Genomic DNA, 22,023 nt, shown 5'->3' on the forward strand with positions numbered 1-22,023 from the left:
TCTTCTGTAACTTGTTCTGACATCGGTCTGGGACTGGGTTTAACTGTACGTATTGCTGTGTGTTTGTTCATTCTACATTGGCTTTAGGTATAGGGGAGGGTTGAGATCTCACAAAACACAATGAACCCCTTCGCATTTTTGTACTTCTCCCAAGTCGGGAGCCTCTGGCCTTTCTTTAACTGTTATGTTTTTTTGTTATTTTAGTTTAGGAGCCCACTCCAGGTACATGAAGTTCTCGCTGTGTTAAAGATCCATTGGTAGACTTCGGCTGTGTCCTGCCCTTTAGTCAGATGGTTGTCTCTTTCTCTTTAACACATTCCCCATTTCCATTCTCAATTTTATTCTAACCAATGTATAATATTTTAAATATTTTAATATTGTTTATTGTCAGTTTGGGTAGCATCCAATTTTGTCAGTTTACGGAAAGTGGGAGATTAAACTAACTATAAAACCAGGTTCTATTGAAATTTCTGTAGTAAGTAAGGAATTATATGACAGTTATGATGCATTCGTTCCTTTGATTTTTTCAAGTTTTATGGACTTCTTCCTTATTGAATTTTCCTTGGAGTTTGGTATTTTTGTTAATACTATCTTGCTTTTGCTAGCATAGGACAAATTTTTCTTTTATATATTTTGTGTTTTTATTGCAATTGTATGTTATGATAACAAAATGAGTTTATTAATAAATTTCAACAGTATATTTGAATAACAATACCCAAAACCAATATCCCCTAACCACCTTGTTTAGTTTAATTTGTCAGCCTCTGTTTCCCTGAGATACGTATACAATCTCATTTGGTCTTTAGCAAGAGTTGTAATTCCAGACAGGTCAATTCGTTCATCTGGAATACGTAGATAGCGACATTTATACATGTCTTTCCATAATTCTCCCAATTTCTTTTGATACGCTTCATCGTTTGGAAATGCCCTCATTTCTAAAGGCGATCTGTGAGGAAGTAAACGTTTGCGCTTTTTCAAACCCGCGCTTTGGACACGTTCTTCAGTTTCCGGAAGACCGTTCAAGGCATCAGAAACATTAAAAATCGGTATTTCTTCCTCGTCAAGCCTAGCTAAGGGATTTTCTTTTAAATAATTATCAAGTCTATAAAGAAAATCTTTTGTTTTCAGTTCAATGTCTTCATAAGTAGTTTTTTCATCTTCTAGAAGTTCTTGTCTCCGTTCCTCAAACAAGTCGTCTCCTAGATTACTTTCAATATCGTCCGACAAGAAAGGCGTTTTAACATCGCCATTGGTCGGATTATTCCGCTGTTCCTTTTCATTCGCATTTGCGGAATGAGAAGAGTATGGTGAGTGAGCGGGCATTGAACTTTTTGCACGCTGCGACGTTTTTGTGTCACTTCTTGATAAAGTTTTTTCTCTAATTATGGGATTCGCTGTAATTGCACGTTCTAGTTTATTATTGTCAATTGAATTGTTACTTGTGGCTTGTATATTTGCCACACTAAATGGTCTTAGTGATGGTCCACTGATAGAATTTCTCCTCTCGTTATTATTGTTTTCATCCGGGGCATCAATGAATACACCAGTAACAGAATTACTCCTTTTTAGGTTAAACGGCACAGTTTGATGACGGGTAAATGATACATCCGTATACTCGCGAGCTGGAAGCGTAGGTAAAACGCTCGTTACCGGGCGAGGTGCACTTTGAAGTTTCAGTCTCTTTGCAGCAGCAGCTATTTTCAGGGCACTACCAAGATTAACTGTGGTACTTGTATTCCTAAGTTTGCCGTCTGCTTCTAACTGTTTCAAATTAACAATTTCGTCCGTAGTCAGATGCGATTTTATTTTTGACACTTTATCCTTCAGTCTCTTGTATGATAATTTTATTCCTCTATGATCAAGATTAATTAATTTCATGGAATAAGTTTTTTCTAGATCCAAAGTCTGCATACTTTTTACGAGGCACCTTTTTTCTTTGACGTTGTGGGCCATTGCCGTCATTTCTTTGTCCATTTTTCTACGACCCGGCATCTTGAAGTTTTCAATGTCTCCTAAATTTCTTTATAATTATGGTCTTACCATTAATCTGCAATAGAAAATAGTATATGATAAAGATGCTTAGGTGTTCCAAAATATTCAATCAATATATAAGGGCTGTAATTATAGACTTTAGATTTAGATTTGTCGCTGATAAAAATCACGAGGTTTTTCAATGCGGTGTTGTGCGTGAAAAAAATATACAAAGCAACATCTAAGATATCTACACTTTTTTCCATGAGAACGTAACCACAAAGTTGTTTTTTTTTTTTTTATATCTTCTTCTTCAAGAACCTTTTGTTTATGTTCCTTTAACAAGTCGTTCCCTATGTTACCTTATTGACTTCGTTCTGAAGACAAGTCGTCCCCGAAATTACATTCAGGGTCGACGACAAGAAAGGCAAAAAACACCATTAAAAATGTAATACGAAATGAATGCCTCATTTTACTAGTTTTATAGATTTAAAAATACATTAATCGGGTACATATTTTTAATATGAAGCAATCTTTGCTTCGGAAACTCTTTGAAAGACAAATAAAACTATTAAAAAAAACCAATTTGTTTGCAATATTTCTACTGTTTACCTCAGAAAAGCATTCAAAATTGACAATTTCATGAATACTATTTGTTATGATTTTATTCAGTTCATGAAGTGCAAAAACCTACTTGACGAATTTATTCCTTTTTACAGAAAATATTACGTATTTACATTCATACACTTTCATCATTACACTTTCCCCTTCATTAACTGAAGTTTACAATTGATCATAAAAGTGAAGAATAGTATATGTATTTACTTAACCAAAGATTCCATATACAAATATTTATCGTACAAATACCACACAAAAAATAAAGAAAATCTTATAAATATGGTTCGGGTTAAGAAAGAAAGAATTAGAAGATCATATATGACACACTGACACGAAAGAAATTTAATTTAAAAATTCAAATTAACACAGATATTTATATGACTCACTTTTGTTCGTGTCCTTGCGTTAAAATCCCTTTGACTTCTTTAAAATGAGATTAGATTTTTGACAAATTAAAAAATGTCTGGTTAGATTGAATAAAGGTAGATAATTGAAATATTATTTGTGAATAGGCATTTTACTTACACTCTCAAAAGACAAGATTTGTTTAAATAAGTACGTGTTGTAAATATATAGATCGGTTTCTATGTAGATTTGAATATATACCATCAAAAACTTTATCTTATATTAACCTCCACTTAAACCAGCCTAAAGAGAATTGCACTTGGTGAATTTCAAATACTTAAATTAAACTTCAAGTGTCAACTATCATTATATCTCTCTTTCAAAGTTGGTAAAGGGCAATTTTACTTATTTATTTTAACTAGTTTGATATTTATTTTATAAAAATAACTTATTTTAGTTCTAAATTTGTCACCTTTTTATCATAAAAAGAGTAAGTTGAAAGATTTATCCTTTGTACAAATAGTAATTAGTGTCATTTCTTGGTGTGTTTTTTTTTTAAAGCTAACAACTATTTCGAGATAGTTGTCAAAGAACAATGTAGACCATAAAGCATATTGTAAAAGTAGTGTTTCGATTTAAGACTTTTTAAATTATTTAACACTTTAAAACATATAAGTCCCAATCCCAAACAAATCTGCAGTTTCGCTAAATTATAATAGGTGACTATAATCACCATATCAAATAAAATTGAAAATGGAAATGGGGAATATGTGTCAAAGAGACAACAACGTATAAATATGTTTGTGTTGCTATAGCATGTAACTACTGCTTTGCAATTAAAGAATTCATTCATTCAACCCAACCAAAGAGCAGAAAATAGCCAAGCCCACCAATTGGGTCTTCAACACAGCGAGAAAATCCCGCACCCGGAGGCGTGCTTCAGTAAGCCCCTAAACAAAAATGTGTAATAGTTAAGTGATAATGGATGTCATACTCCGAAATATATAAATGAAACTAAAATTAAAAATCATACAAGACTAACAAACGCCAGAGGCTTAGTGAATGTTAATTTAATCGTAGTTACAATTGAAAGTATGTATTTATTTTTCAGCAATTTTGTTCGTCCATCTTGTTTCCTCGTTTTGATAGGATATGAGCGATTTTGAAACGATGGCGATCGCTGAGGAACTGACTACCTGTGGTAAATATAATCATGATAAAAAATAAAATAAGGAGCCATTGAGACATCTATCAATCTATGAGACCAATTGACTCGGATGTAAACACCTATTATAGGTCACCGAACGGCCTCCAACCGTGAGGGATTATCAGTGGTCTCTTTGAGCTTAAAAGTGCAATACACTTTTTCTAATCTTCTAAAGTTTAGAATGCCTGTTGGAGGTCGTGTACACTGTTTTTTAAACAACATTATTGCGAAAATGAGTATTGCATGGGGCAATAACTTTCCAAATACTTATAATTTTATTCTTATTTGTCATTTCTTAATAAAATATTTTTATTTAAAGCGTACAATTTTTACAAATAGAGGATATTTTTAAATACCAGCAGTTCTATTTTTATGTGAAAACTCATTTATCATTGTTAGTAACCTTTTTGTTTATAATACAAAATGATTTGTGTATACACGAGGTTGAAATGACCTGCAAGTTAGCAATTTGATATAAATTAAACCCGTTTGTAAAGTATAGTCTCGGTTTCATAGCTTGAAGACATAGATCAGAAATTAAATAAATAAATGTATGCAATCTATATACTCCAGGACCCATTTACAAACTGATATTCGAAATTATCATTCAATTGAGTAGCAGGGTAGCTCTGGTATTGGAAACCGTTCGTACTATAATTGTATGAAATAGGCTGGAAATACCTATCTCTTATTATTTTATAACTTTTGCAGAACCTTCCTTGTATCAACATTCTTTTAAGGTTCAAGTACTGGAACTCTAAAATAAATTATTTCATCGACTGGTAATATGACCTTTCATTTCAATGTGTTTGAATTTAACTTCACAAGATGTATTACAGTATGATTTTAGATTTTCTACAGGTTCAAGTAAAGAAAACTATGAAACCTTAATTTTAAAAAAGGTAATGAATTCTGATTTAAATTATAAATAGTATATTTTATAATCTTACCCGTCAAAACATATATATATATATATCGTGAAATATCAGTGTCTAACATATCCATTTTGACCAAGCCATAGATAAGAAGCTACCCAGGTGAATATGATAAGTCTGTCGTCGTTACAAGTTAAAACAAAGACTTGAGTACACATAAGATAACCCTCAATCTCCTATAACACTTAAAATGAACTATTGGTAACGGATTTCTCATCCAGAGGACAGAGATATTGATTTTTGATAATGTATGGCTTCCTATGGGGCGATAATGAAATATTTGTTGAAAGTTATTGGCTATGATGGAGGTATGAATAGTGATTGACTTGTTTACTTGAATATAAACTAATACTAATGAGTTCTTAGGGCAGCAGGGATCCTTATAATCCGTGTCAACACACTATCAATGTTATAATATTATATGCATATACTGATGGGTAATAGTTCTTTTTTATATGAAAGGTATAAAAGTTTTTAAAGAATATCATATAATAAGTTGCACATGGGGTAAACGTGTACGAGACAAGGTCTATTTTACCTATTAAATCTGATCGTAAGTATTACTGAAATTTCAATGACTGACACGAGTATTTTTTTCTCGTAAGATTTTTGCGATATGACTTGTAGACACCTGACAGCAAAAAAAAATGTATCTCATCATTGAAAAGAATAATATCATGGTTTCAAATTAATGAAATCAATCTGAATATTTTCCGTCTTGCAATAGAAAACAAATCGAACGTCATGCATAATAGTTACATGTCATACTCTTGAGTGTGGTACTTTAAACAGTATAGGAATCTCGTTAGTAGTTGTATTGCCCTAATATATCCAAATGTTGTTTGTCTACGGAAAAGCGTTTTAAGTAACTTAATCTTTGTCGACTGATATGCAAATCTTGTGCTTACTTAGTTATAAAAGAAACCCACACAATATGGATGAAACCTTGTTTACAAACTCGACTTTCCCAGACTTAGAAGTATCCACGACGAAATCATTTTCTAACAAAGTATCAAAATTATATAGTATATTGTAATAAAACGCTACATATTTTTTGGATTGACACACAGTAATGTATCATGCACCTATGCCCCACAAATTCACCAGAATATTCATGTATATATAAATGAGAATATTTGGTATAAATGTCAATGAGACAAACTCAACCAGAGACCAATAGCAATCAAAGTTATCAACTATAGGTCAACGTATGGCCCACACCAATGAGTAAACCCCATAGCACATAGTCAGCTATAAAAGGTCACGAAATGAAAAATGAAAAACAATTCATCTTTTTGGAGATATTTTGAGGCATTTTTATATATTTTTCTAGCTTCAAAGACTATCTGTAGAAATTTAATTCATACACTAATTCAACGCCGCCAACAGTGCATACAGAATGAATATTACAACGTGCGGCTATCGTATAACCAGGCTATCTATCTTTCAGACTTGGTTAATCAATATTTTAGAAATGTGAAAATTGAACATCGTTGAGTAGACTGTATGGTGGTGTGTAAATACTTTGTGAATTTCAGCAGAATGTTTTAGATACGTGACAATATGCTCTAGTCGCAGTTTAATTGTTTCGAGGAGACATAATTTGTATACATGTAGTAAATTATTTATATTTAACAAAAATAAATAGCTTTTTGGAAAATTCAATTTAATCGAGCCACAAGAAACTTTTCAATAATGTATTTATGTATATTTAAAAGTAAATCGTTTGTAAACTTTAATATAGGATTTAAGCTTTGAAGTGACAAATCTGTTTTCTACGATGACTGAATATATTAACTTGCAAATAACATCATGAAGGAATAATTGTATTGGAAAATCTGCATTAATACGCTTGTAAACAAGATTATTACAAAACGGAATACGAATTACCAAATCTTTTTACAAAAGGATTGAAATACGGCAACATTTTATTGAGTTTGTTACAATAAATTTCAGGCTAACCTCCTTACATTCGAGATGGAAAATTAATCAATTTCCGCTTTCACCTATAAAAACTATAGGTTTTACTTGTGAGGACAATGCTACAATATGTATTGACGCAATATATTAATGAACAAAGAGAAGTCAATAGTGGTATCTGCTTCAACTGAACCATCAACGGCGCTTGTGTGAAGTTGGCTTAATTTACTTTATTCTTATTTGATAGACTAAAATTAGAACTTAATTAAGCTGAGCAAACATGTTCATCAATAAATATTGGCAAAATAATACAATACAAAATTCAAAGCTATCATCAAATATTACTAGAAAAACTACATTTTTTAATATTTCTAAACGATTTTTCATTTGAAACATTTTTAGTTTCTCATATTTAGTTTACTGTAGTACTAGAATTACGTCATCAAACTGAATTCAAAGACTTATATACATATATATATGTTTCCGATACATAACCTTGTCTCTGATAAGGAAAAGAAAACAAGCGTGTGTTTTATGGTAGTAAGTCGAGAATCATCAATATTATATTTTAAAACGTCTCTTTCTCTTACAATGCATAATCTGGTAGCTGCAGTCTATTTTCAGGTTTGAGTTTTCTACCTTTGGTCTCTTTCGTACATCTTGTACAGTAATAAGTGCTTTCCTTGTATCTGTTGTTTTAACTTTGGGTTTTATGTACATATTTTGACTGTGCGTGAGTGTGTTGTCAGTTCCCTTTGATGTATTTGTGATGTCAAAAAGGTTTTCACTTTTAATAGAAATAAGAAAATAATAGATATAAGACAAGAATGTGTCCTCAGTACACGAATGCCCCACTCGCACTATTATTTTCTATGTTCAGTGGACCGTGAAATTGGGGTAAAATCTCTAATTTGGCATTAAAATTAGAAAGATCATATCATAGGGAACATGTGTACCAAGTTTGAAGTTGATTGGACTTCAACTTCATCAAAAACTACCTCGACCAAAAACTTTAACCTGAAGCGGGACAGACGGACGGACGGACGGACGGACGGACGGACGAACGAACGGACGCACAGACCAGAAAACATAATGCCCCTCTACTATCGTAGGTGGGGCATAAAAATGAGGTACGAGTGTCAATGAGACAACTCTTCATCCAAGTCACAATTACGAGTGTCAATGAGACAACTCTTCATCCAAGTCACAATTACGAGTGTCAATGAGACAACTCTTCATCCAAGTCACAATTACGAGTGTCAATGAGACAACTCTTCATCCAAGTCACAATTCATACAAGTAAACCATTATAGGTCAAATTGCTATTTTACTGTTACATGACTAAATAAATGTTGCTCGTTCTGAATTAATCTTGATTATTCAATACAATTTATAGATCAGTGGTTTGATATTAGATTTGTCTGAACAAATCACATATATTGACTTATCCCCTGATACAACATTACATTACTAGAATCAATGTTTATTCTTTCAGGCACAAACATCAAGCTGTGTTTATTTGACTTTCAAATGCTGAATTAAACTTTTAGTAATAAACTGAGTACGCGTGTGATCTGTTGATTGTCACACAAACTTGTAATCATACTTATCTGTAAACAAATTCCTCCGCTCGATTCCTCCGCTCGATGCAAAGATGCAATGCGTAAACAACATTGAACCACTCCTAATATGACGTTTGACATTTTTTCTATTTTTAATAATGTTTCATCTTTGATATACTTGTAACTTGTTTTGAAGATATTTACCTTGGCAAATAAAGATAAATATGGATTTTTATTTACCATGGTATGAATAACTCGAGTATCAAATACAAGTAGTGTTATTCTAATGTTCTGTTTGCTTTTTGATGGTTCAAACTCAGTGAAATTTATAAAGGTTTGAAATGTATTCGATGTGTTTCGCCTGTGGTTTAATTATCTGCTAAAATATTATAATTAAAAAGGTTCATGTTCCGAATTACACTGGAGTGGGTGAATTGGTGGACTTATACCACCAAATGAATATTTGCCCGGATTAACATATATATAGAAATAAGGAGATGTGTGGTATGTCAATGAGACAAATATCCACCTGGGGGAAAAGGGGGGTATATGACGTGGATGTAAGCAACTATGAGCATTCTTGTGGTATTCAACAATGAGCTAAACATATACCGTATAATCAGCAACAAAATGCCCGGACATGAAATATGTAAAACTGTTCAAACTTGCAAAATCAACGACTTGATTTAAAAAATAATAAATATTGTTTTTGTTTATAATTCTGAAATATTTAATCATCGAAAGTCCACCCCTTTCGATATGCTTGTGGACTTTTGATTTTACATTACATTTTGAACTGATCTATATTAGGCTCTGTAAAATTAATTGGTTCTAGTGGTTATTTTATAAATTATTATAGAATAAACCTTAAGCCGAAATACAAAATAATTCTATAAAAATTAATGTTTTTCCATGGGGAAAAAAATATATTTTAATGTTAGAATAATGACGATGCGTCCATTTAATCAAGTCAATAAAACCGAGGTTGTCAAATCTGTGCTGCAATTATATTCTATTTTTATTTTATATTATGATAACAAATATTCGTACGTAATAGTTTAACATCGATTTTCGTGATTTATATCTGTGAACATTGTAATTTGACCGATCACACTGAAAACATACAAGTAGTTTATTGTATTTCCATTTCACTTGTTGAAAATTTGACATAAATTGCATTTAAATCTGTCCCAAATGTAATCAAATGAAATCGACATTTCAAAAGAATTTAAATGTATGATAGACAGGTTAAAACAAGAATATTTCTAGTCTCTTCAATTAACATCTTAATGTCATACCAACTCAATAAAATAATTAGTCAACTCAACCGTTTTCTGTTTTTAATAGTTAAAAGTCTTGATGACGACCTTTTACTTCGTCGGAAGGAATTTGTAAAGGCCTACTATATTAGATAAGTCTATCAATTATCGTTTGTACGAAAAACGTTGAATTTTCACGTAAAAACAAGAGATGTTAAACATATAAAGGGTGTATAATTCAGACACGTTTAAAAAAAAGTCGAAACTACAATTATTATTTTTTTAAATTGAGAATGGAAATGGAGAATGTGTCAAAGAGACAACAACCCGACCATAGAAAAAACAACAGCAGTTTTTTTAACTGTTTAAAAGCCCTGTTTAAATCTATAACTAGCTAAAAACGAAGCTAAATTTCATTTATCTAACTTCTGGCGAGTATAAAAGTAATAAACACATCCTTTATATTGATAATAGTAATTCTGAGATGGTTGTGAACCTATAAAATTTTCCAAGTGGAAGGTAGTAAATTTCGGATGACTGTATTTTAAGTTCAAGTTGACAGTTCTCAAATTAAAGTGTACCCGATGTAAATATCTACCCAAATTAATTGTATAAAGTTAAAGGGTAAGAGTAGTTATTGAAGATATGAACGTGTTGTTAAGGAATTTTTATTGCAAAAAAGTTTTTTATATATCAAATATGTTTATTTTAGAATAGGTTTAACAGGTAATAAACATTTCCCTATAAATCTGCAGCTTATTCAATTCACAATTACACAATAAATCAAATAAATATATATTTATAAAGAGAGACAAAACTTGAGAAAGCAAACTATCAGTTACTGTACAACAATAGACCATTCATACAGTTAAAGAGTTCTGTTCAAAGATACCCAGCAACATAGCTATACATAGATATAAGAAGGTTTGGTATGAGTGCCAACGAGACAGTCTCAATTTGTAAAAGTAAACCATTGTAGGTCACAGTACGGTCTTCAACACGGAGCATTGTCTCATAACGAACAGCGAGCTATAAAGGGTCTCAAAAATGACAAGTGTTAAACCATTCAAACGGGAAAACCAACGGTCTCATCTATGTAAAAAACGAGAAACGAGAAACACTTAAGAACCTCATCAACAAACGACAACCACTGAACATCAGAGACCTGTATTTTTGAATGCTATTTAATTTGTGGACACAATAACAAACTATTAAGTTATGCAGATCAGCATGCAGAAAAAATAGAAAGTATATCTCGTGTCAACAGCAATCATTCATATAGATGTATATAACAATAGGTCACGCAACATACAGAAGTACCAAATAAACTACGTGTTTTAAATTCTATCGATCTTGTCATATATCTACAAAAAAACTCTGATTGCCTGGTGTGATTGGGATAATTGATGAATCAATTGTTTTCTGTTATGAATTTCTGCAATAGGAATTAAAAGTAAAAACACTTGAAAGGAAAATGATTTAGAGACAGCATTATAACAATAGTGACAGAACGTACAAGCTTTATCTCTTCTTTTCTTTTAAAAATCAGTCCATAGCACTTCCATTGTTCAAATGACTTGGGTGTTCAAGAAGTATATATTTACATATATATTTACAAAAAATACTGTGAGGACGAGTCTCTTATCATTCCGAAGTCACATTGGTGCTCGAGAATAGATGAGAGACCCAAAGTATTCCATGGAGATGAATAACTAAAGTAATCATCTTAGTACTATCTCTCATTTTTCTTTATATTGTTTTCTTCAACATTTCAGAATCAAAATTTTAACTTTACAATTACAACTTATACTCTATCATCGGCAGGAATTTCTGCCGATGCATTGTAATTACAAAATATAGTAAATTCTTGTCAAAATATTTTACATTTGAACTCTTTGTTGATAAAGATATTCTTACCTCTATATACGATGCATAAAATATTTCCAATGCATCTACTAACTGTTGAACAAGTTCATTCTATATGCCAATACATTAAAATGGTCCAGTTTAAATTAATTAGATGGGGTAGGGTGTTGTTGTTTGTATCAAATTTCTTCAATAAGTAGAAATGAAAACATTATTTTACTCTACGTTCAATCAACTATACGGTTTAACGTACTTAATTTTTTATACAAAATTGAAATCAGTTTATTAATGGAAGCATTATAATTGTGCGTACGTGTATAATTGTCTATGTCACATATAGTTGTTGATATTAAAACTTATTTGTTTTTAATCACAAAAAGCTTTAAACTTTTAGAAAAATAAAGTATATCGGCCAAATTTCTACATGTATACGAGTGCTTTCAGGATTTCTTTGTTAAATGGGATCACTATTGTCTGCTGAAGTCTTTAAAATGTTCTAAAATACGTCCATTTAATAGTATAATATTGTCCTGCAAATACAACTTTTAAATGTCTGTCAACAGAATGTTACCAGTATGGGTTGATAAAAACCTATTTATCTAAAATACCATACCAAAACAGTTTATTTTAAGGGCCCCTTATATCTTTCTGTTCAATGTGAGCAAAGGCTCGTGTTGAAGACCGTACTTTGACCTATACTAGTTTACTTTTACAAAGTGTGACTTAGATGAGAGAGTTGTTTCATTGGCACTCATGCCACATCTTCTTATCTACTTTCATCGGTGCTTAATTGATTGGAGGTCCAAAGCAAAGTGGAAAGATTGCAATATGATAACTCGTTGGTTTTTTTTACATCAATAATTAAGGCTTATTTACTGTTGGTTACTATTCAATATTCTGTCACTATATTTACCAGAGAATAAAATGGAAATGACAAACATAAACTAACATTACACGATGCATCATTTATAAATTGTTGATATTAAATGCATATTGGATGCATTATCTAGAATAACCCGTTTTTAAAGCAGCAATAGATATTGGTGCGGGATTTTCTCGAATAATGAAGACCCATTGGTGGCCTTCGGTTGTTTTCTACGATTTGGACGTGCTGTTTTCTCTTTGACGCATTCCCAATTTCCATTCCCAATTTTAGTTCTATAAAATCAACTGAGAAATCTAGAAAAATAGTTTGAAAAAAGACTGTATATAAAAAAAAAATAAAAAAAAATAGAGTCATTATATTAAAGTATGAAAAGGCTCATGTACTGTGTCTCTTTATTTCATCGTATGAGACTTTCTAATGTTTGCAAGATGTTTGAGTTGTCCCTGTTGCTCCAATGTGTGGGATCAACAGACATCTCAAATACAATGTACTGTGTAATTAATTCTGTTATCTTACATATAAATCCTAACTATGGAAAAACATAAAAGCAAATAAGCCATAAAATTCCATGAAAACTTCCTGGCGACAATAGAAAATTCTTCCATTCAAATGTAAATCCGAGGAAGAACACGAAATTTACATTTTAATTTTCAAAAGTCAGATTCTATGCTAAGGCAGATTAATTCGATTGAAAAGAGATTTTAAAACGGTATGTGGCTTTCTACGTCGAACTGATTTGGAATTTTTATGTAGTCATAATAATTTAGATGATTAAGGTAAAAATTACGACAGGGATTTTTTGTGTCTCGATGTATAATAGATTCCTGCATATTAAGGAAAATCAATCTGAGATCGATTAGAAACGTTAAAAACATCAAGAACATTTACAATTATATAAGCTTAATACCTCCATTTCCTCGGGTTCTGATTGACATAATAGAAAATTGCAGATTTAATCAGCTTCTCTAGAAGAACAATGCCTGCATGCTTAAGTTTGGTATTCGGACAGATTTTAAGCAAGATAGTCCTACTGTCGTGACTCCTACTAAGAATAATTAACACTTTCTACTCAAAATAGAAAAATCCCATAATTTCACATTTCTGATACAAAGAACGTAGAAACGATGTAAATGCGTACAAATTTAATCCTACCAAACCTAATGGCTTGATAATTATCATTTCTTTATGTATGACAACATTAAACTTCTCCTCAAAGTGCAGGAGTTAATTCCCGCATTCATCGTCAGGAATTAATCTCCGAACTTTCATTTAATGATATGAATGATGAAGTGCTTTTCAATAAATTCAGAGTTTTGCATTCAATCTCTTTCGCCTATATTTCATAATCCTGTAAAACCAACCCCGATTGAATGAAAGCACATAAACAATTTGTTGGAAGACGTATATGAATAAAATATGTTTTAGAAATAATATTATGATCTAATAAATCATTTTTTGTTATTCAAATGATCTAACACTCACACTACCTGTAAACAAGATTAAAAACGCAAACATACAAGTTTCAAAAATTATATATAATTACTTTTCTAATGGTTTGTGGTTTTTATTTAGTTTAAATCTATGTTTTTATAGTCGAAATTGACATTTTGTTAAATGTATTCATGGCATTAAATCGAACCTGGTTATAAAATGAAGTACTCGTTCGTGTTCCTGTGGGATATTTATAGCTAAATTTCAAGTCTTTTCCCTTTTAGTTTTTAGTATACCAAAACAAAACACTTAAAAATAACAAATAAACAAGACAAAAAGTTGGGGTTTTTTTTAAGAAAAGATGTATACACAAGCATTTATTCATAGGTACCAAGACAAAAGAAACAACAACAGTTATCGTGTGTCATTATGTTATCTCCAGTTACATTTCTGTTGTGTTCCTTTAAAGTAATGCGTACAATCGTTGATATTGAAGATATATTAGTGGTAGATCCTGTTCTGTTATTGTTGGGTGTTTTTTTTTGGCAATATAGAGCCAACCAGAGCATCGAGTGTGATATAGTATATTCACCACAGACACCGCAGTATCTTTTTTTATTTGAAACGTGAGGTTTGTCGAGGTTAAGGAAATGTTTAAATATTTACTATTAGGACAAGATGAGTTATCATAAGACAAATACGATTGATTTTATTTCGGTTTTGTAGAATTATATATAAAAAAAAAATCTCCAGAGCTTTTATTCGAATATTAATAAAAACACTTGCATCAACAATAAAAAATATATGCAGCTTCTTTCAATCCATACGAGTTTAATTATTTAAAGAATTTTTTTTTATATTATTCGAATCTATATAGAGAGTGTTTCATTCTTAACTCGTGTTTCCTAGCAGTATCAAATCTAACCTAAGTTCAGTTAATAAGTATACAATAGGTTACACCAACTCTTCTAGATAGCGTACTATGGATTGATTTACACAATTTTAACTATTTTCGTCAATCAGAATATTTTAAATACTTGAAATAATATGAACCTATATCTCATTTCCGTAGTTAAGTGCTCTGGTTTTCAATAGGTTACTTTAATGTAATCCACAGCAACTTGGTTAGTTGCCGGTTAAAATGACAGTGTCGTTGACTATTGTATTGATATTAGATAATCCCAAACATTGCAACTTAAAATTAAAAAGTTTCACTTAATAATGATGAACTTTGGTAACATAGTAAAGGGACATATTTCATTTTGCATATAGTAACAGATGCTGCTTTTTTTTAAAGTAATATTAAAAATGAAGTGTTTAGCCAACAAAACTTAAAACTTGTAATGTTATCAGCTATACTTCAACTCTTATAACTACTAAAATATTCATTTTTTTAAACCGTTATATACTGACTGTATATTTTGTTAATCTATCAAGATGTATAGAAAAACCTTCACATATTATTTGTTTCTACTTGATGCTTATGTCCGGGCGTTGTGCAAGTTAAATAGAATGATAAATGTTCTGCTAACATGAATCTTTAACATACTGTTACTAATGTATTTTCTTTCCTCTATTGCTTGGTGAACATCTGCAGTACGTGCAGATTACTACATTTTCCCATCTCAAAACTTTTCCATAAGATCAATTTTCAAATAATTTAAAAGAATTCTTTCACTATGCACTAAAAATGACCTAGACTACCAACTTCGACCACATAGCTACAAAATGTAATTTAAAGGGACTAAAGACAACCAATTTGGCAAAAGCTACAAATGCAAGGGAACGTATCGTTTTGATATTAAGTTAATGTTTATTAACCCATTAGACCTTTATAATACTTTTTGTATGCAGAAAACCACATTGGTGTACAAGTAGCAAACAAACCAAAACTGGATAGAATTACACTTATATATCAAAATTTTAAACTTTAAACTATAGTACGGACCGCACGCATGATACACGTATCAAACGTTAAACTATAATACCGACCAAATAAAACATGTATCAAAAGTTAAATTTAAACTAAAACACGGACCAAAGGAAATATGAAACTATGTACTTAAATTGACCAGAATTTTAAAATAAGAAAAAAACCCATTGACATAAAAATGCACTTAAATATTGCAATGCTTACAAAATTTCAAACCTAACACAACAAACAGTCCAGTATGTTTCACAATAAGACACCAACTTTATAGTTTTCACCAAACGTTTCAAGTAGTTAAATTTAATTTAATATAAAATGCAATTACTTTATTCAAATGTTCTTCACAACGTTTTTTAAAAATAATACCGTCTCAGATTACATACCACTACCAATAAATTACAGACTAAATCTTTTGTTATATATATTATAAAACAGTCTCTTGTTCCTACATCTTATATCGATGTTTGCAATTACACGCTAAGCATTACGTTTTCGCTGTTTTACAATGTATCATACTATTTGATTGAACTTATAATTGTAAATGTAATAACATATCTAGAAAAAGTAAAGGTCGATCTGCTGTTGATTTCATCGCTCCGAAATAATTACGACTTTCGTTCATAATATCAATAAGTTCATGAAAATGTAGAAAATCACTACCAACTAGATGTTGAAAAATAATACGAAAGCTTACCTGAACGAAAATGAAGGTGAGAATTTTACATGGTGATAATAAAACTATCCATTGACACCTTACAGTAGTGAACCGGGTAGATGGTAGATGATCAGTTGTGTCAATATTGACTCAGGTATTACCTGAGACAGTTATTTTTACATCAGATAATTATCTTTCATTGGTCGATAAACCGTAGAGGATTCCCCTCGCATAGCAACAACACAAATCGTCAGAAATGATACCAAATTACCGAGTATGTACTGTTCAATTTTCTATCAAGTTGTTTAACTTTTACCTCACGCAAAATTTTATGGTTGTTTTTAAATACCTTGTTGGTACCTGGATGTTTGAAATCTCATACCTGTATTTGTTAATAAATTAAAGTCTTCTAATTAACAATTTATATTTTTATGTAAAGTGTTGAATATAAAGTGTTCCCTTTTTTTTTCGATCGATAGAGATCAAATTTCAAAACTCCCCCAAATCGCATACATCTATTTAATTTCGTTTATTTATGTACATTTTAAATACGCTTAAAGTACACTCACGTTTATATCAATTTGTGATTTTATCTTCAGTTTTAAAGTAAGGGGTTGAATAATAAATAGTGACTGTCGAATCTTTTTATTAAAGTAATCATATAAAGTATTTTAAATAAATGATGGAAAGATACATCTTCTTTCCAATTTGATATCTCTATAAACAGAAATAACAGTTGTTTTACCAATGCTTTCTTGATATTCAACTGAAGTGGGACAGCAATGGTGATATAATGTTACCAAAGTCGAACTAGTGCGGGAGGTTTGATCTCCAAATTGACATAGTATCAAACAGTTTAAGATTGGTATTTGTTGAAAATGTTTGTTCTTCCCTGGCCGGGATTCGAACTCATGCTACTGAGATATCGTGGCACCAAACCGCCTTGCACTATGTCCGGCGCGCTACATCACTCGACCACCTAGGCTCTTAAATCAAGCTTTCAGTTGCCGGGTGTTACCTTTCCTCATCAGTTTTTATATAGCGTCGTAACACGGTATGCAGATGAAATACGTTATCTACAGATCAGCTGAATTATCTATCGTTCAAACGTACTTATAATATAATTGTTTCTGTGACTGCAACCTACATTAATTTGTAACATCCTTTAGTATCTAATGAGTATTAATGACATTCTTCCATTTATGTTCTTCCCATTAACATTCAGATTGGGTTCTGTAAATACATCTGTATCTAATTAGACTTATTTTGCTTACTAATATTCTACATACTCACATTTCATTGTAGCAACCGTTCATGACGGATCAAATTGTATCAGGATTACAAATTGAGTTCTAGAGAAACACGTCAACTAAAACAATGGAAAAACAGAAACACTGATGTACAACAAAAACAAACGATCACACACATAGAAACGTTAAAATGCTGATACCTTATTGCAAGCTCATGCATTGTTAATTGTTTTTTTTGGACTTTTTGTAAGTACATCTAGTGCATCATAAAAATATGACAATTTCTGTACAATCGGTAAACATGAATTTGACAGCTAGTACCCATTTAAAACAAAATCAATGTTAATACCAATAGCGTCACTGATGAGTATTTTGTAGACAAAACGGGCGTCTGGCGTAAATATATTTTTTTCCCTGGTATCTTTGATGATTTTATATGGACACTAGCCCTAACATCTTACTACAATGTAGCAAAAAATAAAATCTCCAGGGAAAATTTAAAAGGAAAGTCCCTAATCAAATGGCAAAATCAAACACATCAAACGAATGGATAACAACTGTCATATTCCTGACTTAGTACAACATTTTCTTATGTAGAAAATGGAAGATTAAACCTGGTTTTAAAGCTAGCTTAACCTCTAACTTGTATGACAGTCGCAGTCCATTGTATTTACAAAGATGTGTGAACAAAACAAACAGACATAATAGGTAAACATGTAAATAATAAAGGTACAGCAGTCAACATTATGTAATACTCTTAATCACTATAAAAACAAACAAAAATGAAACAATGAAGCACAAAAAGGAATACAGACCAAACATATTAGCAAAGATTAACGACAAGAATACACAAATTTACCATAGTACAATAACACAATGGCGGGATGTATAAGTTCATAGCCACGTCATTTTTGTATCAAAGAAAAACAAACACGCATATGACCAAAGCACATTAGCAAAAATGAAAGACAAACATACAAACATGTTTTACAATATCACAATAACGGGATGTATATGTACAGAGCCACGACATATGTATCAAAGTAACACCAAAAAGGCATAGATACCAAGCACATTAGCAAAATTGAACGACAGGAATACGGGAATTATCATAGAACAATAACACAATGACAGATGTACAAGTATCGAGCCACGTCAAAAGGATATCGATGAAAACAGACTAAACAGTAAAAGTAACATTAATAAAGACAAATAAAATAATAGTATAACACGCTATTAAGATGATAAACAACGTCAGTACCCATAATCTATGCTTCAAGACCATCGTGTATTATTTGTAAAGTTGATACGGAATATTTATCAACAATAATTTTATTTCTTGGCAAAGAATTAGAATCATTTTCATAACAGCGTGGACAACCGCAATACTATGTTGGTAATAATACTGAATCATTTACCTTTAATTTGTTTGTCATCGGCTATCGATATATGTGATTTTAGCCTCAATAAGTCTGTCAGAGGCCTTCCAGTGGTGAATTAAATAGCAAATAGTAAAGTACATGCAGGTACACGAAAAGAAAAAAAAGTTTAAGTATTCAAAATTTAAATCAACACACATGGTTTAGTCCTCTGCTAGTTATTCGTATTATTTGATTTAGGCGTTTAGAACCTCTGGCGACCCCACAGTTTAAATGTACGTTATAACACGTACGATATGTCAACTAAGCTATACAGCCGAACGTTCGCCTAATCTGATCGTCCCCGAGTGTATCACCAGCCCAGTAGTCAGCACTTTGGTGTTGACATGGATATCAATTATATAGTCATTTGTATAAATTTCCTGTTTACAAAACTTTGAATTTTTCAAAAAACTAAGGATTTTCGTATTCCAGGAGTAGATTACCTTAGCCGTATTTGGCACAACTTTTTGGAATTTTGGGTCCTCAATGCTTTTCAACTTTGTATTTGTTTGGCTTTTTAACTCTTTTGATCTGAGCGTCACTAATGAGTCTTATATAGACGAAACGCGCGTCTGGCGTAGTAAAATTATAATCCTGGTACCTTTGATAACTATATACTGACCCAGTCAATTGATAACCTAAGCGCACCAAGAAATGGTCATGTCCACGCTGTTATGAAAATGATTCTAATATGTTTTTAGTCGTTTAAGATGAATATCAGACAAGCCAGCATTCACGTTCCACTATTCGACATCTTCTCACTAAATAAACCAAGAACTCATCTATTCCATCAAACTTGAAGTATCATTTCATATATTGTGTAACATCTAGAAATCGACAATATGGGTCGGTTGAAAATAACTTTACGGCAAAAGATATAAATACAACTTCCCAATTGAAGACTTTCCATTGTTTTGTAGAAACATTCCAGCAGCGCCTACAAATGGAAAATGTGATTCCCAGTTGATACGAAATTTTAGACACTACGTTTCCAGATAGAAGATTGCTTATTTACAAGAAAGCTTTTAGACTAATCGTATCAACAAAATCACCAAACAGTTGATTTAATTGTTTACCAACTATACATATATAACGTTCTTTGGAAATAAAATAACACCACACACTGAATGAGTTGGGAAGCAGCAAAAAAGAAAAGAAAAAATTTAAGATTGCCGCTCAGTAGTCTTGTGAATTTAAAATTTTATATGATTTAAGGAACTTATGCATTATATGCATATCAAGATGTTCCATGTGATTATATCTACACAGTCAAATAACTTTTATTGAGAAAATTTGGTTTTTGAACTTTGGAAATTTTGGAGAAAGATTTTTTTAAAGTGTAGTAAGAACATTTCAATAATACTGTACACAATTTGTAGTCTTCTTTTTTTCTTAAAGAACTAATTTGGGTTTCTATTTCATATTTTTTTACTGTGACAATGTCAAATAGAAACTTTGATATATATTTGTATTAGATTTTTTATATTAAAATATTTAAACCTCGAGGATCGTCGGAGAAGCATTATGGTGTCTTCCTCCATATTGGATTTTTAAAATAACAATTGATTTAGATCTGTATGTGCAAATTTGGAAGTAGTATGTAATTCATATGTAACAATTATCAAAGGTACCAGTATTATAATTTGGTACGCCAGATGCGCGTTTCGTCCACATAAGACTCATCAGTGACGCTCATATCATACTATTTATAAAGCCAAACAAGTACAAAGTTGAAGAGCATTGATGATCAAAATTCAAAAAAGTTGTGCCAAATACGGCTAAGGTAATCTTTTGCTGGGATAAGAAAATCCTTAGTTTTTCGAAAAATTCAAAGCTTTGAAAACAGGAAATTTATGAAAATGACCACATAATTAATATTCATGTCAACACCGAAGTGCTTACTACTGGGATGGGGATACCCTCGGGGACGAAACGTCCACCAGCAGTGGCAACCGTTTACTGGTATAAGACTTTTCATCCTAACATAGGAAATCATGTGTTTTATCATATTTACGGCTGTATTTTAAAACTTTGGCTCATAAGGGGAGATAACTCAGATTGCAATTTTTATAATTTTACCTATTTTAATATGTAGCAAGAAAACAAGTCCTATAAATGTAATAAGCTATCTTGTCACATTTATCTTAAAAATCTATAGTGTAGTTTTCGTTTTATCCTACAAAAATGGATTTTCCATGTATAATCTATACAAAATATGACTATTTTGCACAACCTGTAGCGTGCTAAAAAGTCCGGTGACCCATACTTGTTATTGTATTTTGGAAAAAAGCATGATGAAAACTTCATTTATTCATGTTTTTTTTTATAAAAGACCCCCCCCCCCCCCCCCCATATCCCACCACTCAAAACAAAACACCACCACCACCACCACCATTTTCACCCTGATTGTCGAAATAAGCATCTATGCATTAATATATGTACCATTTATGTTATAGCAAATAGTGATAATAAGGTGACAAAAACTAATACCAACTGTACACACATTGCTGACATCTAAAAAAAATAGCAGACACTAAGGAAACTCATACAGATGTCTCATTGGATAGCAGTTTATATATGAAAATTTAGCTGTCAAACTTCTACTATGATTTTGACAGTATGAATGAAAGCCTGAAGGGTTTTGTATAACGAACAGACCTTGACAGAGCATTACACAACATTGTAAGAAAAGATGATTCGGAAACGATAGTAGCCTCAGTTGTTACTAAATTGGTTGACACCATGAATAAAAGTAAAAAGAATGTTA

The 22,023-nt window shown here is 31.4% G+C and overlaps 1 protein-coding gene across 3 annotated transcripts; it reads right to left on the bottom strand.

The window, feature by feature from the left end:
• Positions 1-657: 657 nt before the first annotated feature.
• LOC139521816 (uncharacterized) lies at positions 658-16,892 on the bottom strand. Of its 3 annotated transcripts, none has more exons than XM_071315457.1 (2): positions 16,625-16,892; positions 658-2,047 (listed from the first exon to the last, which is right to left on the bottom strand). In XM_071315457.1, exon 2 carries the CDS (start codon positions 1,990-1,992, stop codon positions 745-747), a length of 1,248 nt encoding a protein of 415 aa, XP_071171558.1. In that variant the 5' UTR covers positions 1,993-2,047; positions 16,625-16,892; the 3' UTR covers positions 658-744. The 3 variants fall into 3 exon arrangements, with proteins under 3 accessions (XP_071171558.1, XP_071171560.1, XP_071171559.1); XM_071315459.1 differs by lacking the exon at positions 16,625-16,892 and adding an exon at positions 11,735-11,786; XM_071315458.1 differs by lacking the exon at positions 16,625-16,892 and adding an exon at positions 5,092-5,361.
• Between the last annotated feature and the right edge of the window lie 5,131 nt (positions 16,893-22,023).

Source organism: Mytilus edulis, chromosome 4 (assembly GCF_963676685.1).
Source record: "Mytilus edulis chromosome 4, xbMytEdul2.2, whole genome shotgun sequence".
In the NCBI taxonomy this organism is placed as follows: domain Eukaryota; kingdom Metazoa; phylum Mollusca; class Bivalvia; order Mytilida; family Mytilidae; genus Mytilus; species Mytilus edulis.

Bases quoted from the DNA above. Each gene is read 5' to 3' on its own strand.
- LOC139521816 (XM_071315457.1), bottom strand. From the start codon at position 1,992: ATGCCGGGTCGTAGAAAAATGGACAAAGAAATGACGGCAATGGCCCAC.